This window comes from Myxocyprinus asiaticus, chromosome 39 (genome assembly GCF_019703515.2).
Source record: "Myxocyprinus asiaticus isolate MX2 ecotype Aquarium Trade chromosome 39, UBuf_Myxa_2, whole genome shotgun sequence".
NCBI classification, from domain to species: Eukaryota; Metazoa; Chordata; class Actinopteri; order Cypriniformes; family Catostomidae; genus Myxocyprinus; species Myxocyprinus asiaticus.
In genome coordinates this window covers 702,501-707,500 of record NC_059382.1, presented here as the reverse complement: position 1 = coordinate 707,500, position 5,000 = coordinate 702,501, and the positions used below count along the sequence as shown (strand labels likewise).

The 5,000-nt window shown below is 38.3% G+C and overlaps 1 protein-coding gene across 1 annotated transcript in view; it reads left to right on the top strand.

Annotated features, from left to right (window-relative positions):
- Nucleotides 1-5,000, top strand: part of LOC127430067 (homeobox protein otx5-A-like) — a 5,964-nt gene that overhangs the window by 491 nt on the left and 473 nt on the right. The window contains exons 2-3 of the mRNA XM_051679518.1: nt 1,137-1,288; nt 3,515-5,000. The exon at nt 3,515-5,000 is cut by the window's right edge and continues 473 nt beyond it. Coding sequence (XP_051535478.1) covers nt 1,137-1,288; nt 3,515-4,156 — 794 coding nt within the window. The 3' untranslated portion in view covers nt 4,157-5,000. The remainder of the gene's footprint in view (nt 1-1,136; nt 1,289-3,514) is intronic.

Here is a 5,000-nt window from a genome sequence, read left to right as displayed (position 1 = left end):
TTATTATATGAGTGCCTATTTAAATGTCATATGTGATATTTAATGCTGATATTTAAAGTGATTAATCAGTGTATCTCAACGAGCCGCAGACAGTCGCAATTCCAAGATTTTTTTATAATTAAGTATTAAAAATGTGTGTGTTTATTGATATTAACGGATGCACTTTCAATATTTCCGAATCATCATTTGTGCTGCATTGATTTCTGCTCTCACGAATATTATGAATATGATTCATAATGACGAAATGAAACACTGAATATTTTTTATTATATATAAATATATATATATTTGTTTATTAAATATATTTCTTCTATCGCGAATAAATCGTGACGAGCAGATGATTCTTCTACCTTAATCGAAAAAAAAAGCCTAAACATGTAGATTAGCTATATATAACGAAAGCCATATTGAATTTACATGTAAACAATAGCATTTTAAATGAAGTGATTTCCCTTTAAAAGAGGTTTTTAAGTATGACAAAATAAATAAAACATTGAAATTCACAGGTGAATTTTCACGCCGAATATTTAGCCTAAATGCGACATTAAATGCGAAAAACTTGCACATTTCAAATAAGATAATTCAGTCTGTTCGTTTCACTTTTTGACGGAGGTAATCTGAAAAGCACTATAATATAATAGCCTACTAATTATAGTCATAATTTCTTAGAGTCATAAAGTGTTTGTTGTTTTTTTCCTGAACGAATGAATTAATGATAAATGCTGCCGTTTAGTTTAATTAATGCGATTTTCCTGTAATTGCACAGATATGCTCTAATGCAAAACAGTGAAATAAACATTTAATAGCTGTTTAATGAATGTAGTCTTTATGCACTAATTAAACGCCTTATCAGATTCATAAACACCTCATAATAAAACTAATTAGCAAGTTTTTGAACGATGAAGCAGCCTACTAATAGCCTATATATCACATAAGATCCAGTTTTTTTATTATGGCGTTTTTTAATGTAATTATTAATTTAGGCTTATGTTTTTTAATCTAGTTTGGAAAGAACAGCACTATACAGCACTTTCACACAAACTGTATTTGTTCGTATTTCGTTGAACTGTATTTCAGAAGTAAATGCACATTAAAGGTGTTAAATTCTCTGTGTTTATCTGGTTTATGTTGTTTAGACACGCCGCGCAAACAGCGGCGCGAGAGGACGACATTCACGCGTGCGCAGCTCGACATCCTCGAGGCGCTGTTCGCCAAGACGCGATACCCAGATATCTTCATGAGAGAAGAGGTGGCGCTCAAGATCAACCTGCCCGAGTCCAGAGTCCAGGTGAGTCCAAAACCTCCCCAAATCCACCTGACATGCTCAACAACATCAGCGGAGCTACACTGATATGGATTTATAATTGTGCCACAATTCTCCACGCATCACAAAATGAATTTGTCTTTGCAAGAAGATACATTGCTTTACAAAACTGAGTTCAAGCGCATACAGAATAACTTTTTGTGCACTCAATTTCATCTTGCACGTGCAAAATAACTTTTTGTGCCCTCTGTAAAATTTTGCGCATGGAGAATTTGTTTTTTGCACTCAAAATATCATCTTGTGCGTGCAAAATAACTTTTTGCGTGCTCAATTTCATCTTGCATGTGCAAAAGATTTTTTGTGCACTCAAAATATCATTTTGTGCGTGCAAAAGAACATTTTATGCACTCAGTTTCATCTCGTGCGTGCAAAAAATTTTTTGTGCGCTCAGTTTCATCTTGCAAGCACAGACATTTTTTTGTGCATTCAAAATTTCATCTTGCGCATGCAAAATAACTTTTTGTGCATGCAGAATTATTTTTATTTATTTTTTTTGCACTCAAAATATAATTTTGCGCATGCAGAATTGTGGCACATATATAACTCCATACACTGACCACTCATCTCAGACTGGTTTGACTGGTTAGCATGATCCAGTTAGCCCCTGCTGGTACATGCTGTAATTACACCATTATGAAGGGAAAAGTGTCTTTTTGACAGACATTTAAAAGCTGTGTACGTATTTTGACAATATATTTTTTTGCAAGCAATGTATAAATTAAAAATAAATAATTATATAGCATAACTATATTATAGTAGATGTTTCACTAGTGGTACATTTTTTGAGGGCTCTTAAAGCCATAGTTCACCCAAACAAAATCTGTCATGAGTTACTCACCCTTGTGAGGTTCCAATCCTTACACCCTGTCTACACCAGACATGAGCGGTGCGGCGCGGCACAACAAAAGCAGATTACTCCCATTATAATCAATGATGCTGTCTACACTGGATGCGCATGTGGAGCTTCGCCGCACCGACAGTAAATGGCCATTTTGCGCTTCATGCACTGGCGCTGTTCTTGTCAAGTGGTTTTTCTTTTGCTTCAACATATCCAGTGTAGACAGCCTCAAGGCATTGCTACACGATGCAACATTGCTTACGTCCAGGGTGTCACATTTACATTTAGGCCATGTCCACGCTAATCCATTTTAGTTTGAAAACTCAGTTTTCAGTTTCCTAACGTCATCACTTTCCAAAGTATGTGATAATTGAGAGCGATTTCGAAACTTCTGTTATTGTTGGAGGAAAGCACCGTTCTAGTGTGGAATGGATGAGAGGCGTAAACGTATTGAAATCAATGTATTTTCACATTAAAACAAATTAGTGTGGATGTGACATCACAAATAAAGAACATATGCAATTTGTTAAACAAAAGTAAGCAATAGCATGCAGAATCACAGTGCACATTTCCGATATTAGCTTGAGTAAACCCGTATGACTTTAAAAAAATTTTTTTTACAAAAATAAACATTAGGGAGAATGTTAGTCTGAGTCACCATTCACTTTTATTGCATCTTTTTTCCATACATTGAAAGTGAATGGTGACTGTGACTCATGTCTCCATTTGTGTTCCACAGAAGAAAGTCATACAGGTTTGAAACATGATGGTGAGTAAATAATGACTGAGTTAAATTTTTTGGGGTGAACTGTCCCTTTAAATGCTCAATTAAAAGACTTATTGTCTTTAAGTTCTTGTCTATTAGTTTTGAAGATATCGAATTGCTATTGTACTATTAAAAGCAGACCAAATTAACTTTTATTAGATAAAATTACAGTCTTTATTTTTCAGGAAAACTGACCAAAAATATTGATGACGACGGAAGCCAGATACCACCAGGAATGAGTGAAATAAAAAGATAATTCAGACTTTTTATCTCACAATTGCAACTTTATTTATTGTAATTGCGAGTTTATACAGTATATCTATATTTATATCGTAATTGCGAGATATAAACTAACAATTCTGTGATGTAGTCACAATTGCAAGAAATAATGTTGAAATTGCATGATAAAAAGATGCAATTGCGATATAAACTTGAAATTGCGAATATAAAGTCCGGCGGGATCTGACATCCATAGATGATTCATCTATCAATGCAGAGATACTGGATCTTGCACCAGCCGAGCAACTGCCATTGAGATGAATGTGAATGCCAACTGATGGAGAACTGTCTGTCTTGTTTGTCGCAGGTGTGGTTTAAAAACCGTCGCGCTAAGTGCCGTCAACAGCAGCAGCAGCAGACCAGTGGCCAGACCAAACCCAGACCACCGAAGAAGAAGTCTTCGCCCGCAAGAGAGCCCAGCGCCAGCGAGGCCAGCGGCAGCACTAACGGGCCGTACAGCCCACCACCGCCACCTCCGGGCACAGCCATCACCCCGAGCTCAAGCAGCACCAGCGCCACAGTCTCCATCTGGAGCCCGGCGTCCATCTCGCCATTGCCGGACCCGCTGTCGGTGTCCAGCACGCCCTGCCTGCAGCGCACCAGCGCCTACCCCATGACCTACACCCAGGCGCCGGCCTACAGTCAGGGCTACGCCAGCTCATCCTATTTCACAGGGCTAGACTGCAGCTCGTACCTGTCTCCCATGCACCCACAGCTGTCCGCCACAGGGGGCGCTCTCAGCCCCATCACCGCCTCCTCTATGGGCGGACCGCTCAGTCAGTCGCCCGCGTCTTTGTCGTCTCAGGGCTACACCGCCGCGTCTCTGGGCTTCGGCGCCGTCGACTGCTTAGACTACAAAGACCAGACGGCATCCTGGAAACTGAACTTCAACACCGCCGATTGTCTGGACTACAAGGACCAGAACTCGTGGAAGTTTCAGGTCCTGTAGGGGGCGCTTCAGAAGGGAACGATAGCTGGACATCAGTGTGATCATCTAATATCCATACTGAGCGTAAATTTGATTCATCTGCTGAAGTTATACAGAGATATCAGAGCCACTGTGAATGTGAGAAACATGCTGATGGATAGAAATACTGCAAATGACACCGAATGTCACGTATAGACGTATAGAAAATGTAAATAAACCGATGGAATCTAAAGTACTGTATGTGGTGCAGTCTTTATTCCTGGACTTCAAAAGGGTTTAAACTCTGTTGAATTTCAGTATATGACATAATATTGACTTTCAACCTTAATTATTTATGAATAAAATTTAATGATGTGTAGTTGGCAGATGATAGATAAATGAATAGTGTATTTAAAAGCTTTGATGTTGCACTGACTGATAATACTGCAGTGCTCTCCATTGCAAGTGATATTAAACACTGATTTTAAAAGACAATCATCAATTTCAAGCTACGTCTTATCGTTGTAGGAGGTGTCAATATGGTAGATGATGGTTCCTGTATTCTTTTACATTTGTAAATAAGCTGTTTTTGATAAGAGCCAAATGGTGAGACACAAAAGTTTCTGGACAGCCGCTGTTTTTCTAAAGACACTATAAATGATGCTGTTCTTTTGTGTCTTAGTTTGAATCGTTCGGGTGGAGCTGAACTCTTGCTCCTTTATTGTGAATTTGATTTCATGTGAAACGAGTGTCCACAGAACACCAGACGAGACGTCTACGAATATATCACTACAGTTTGTGTCTGTCAGATTTGTCATGAATTAACAGCTAAAGATGATTTTTCATTTCTGTTTTATATGTTACTTTAATTGATATTAATATTAGA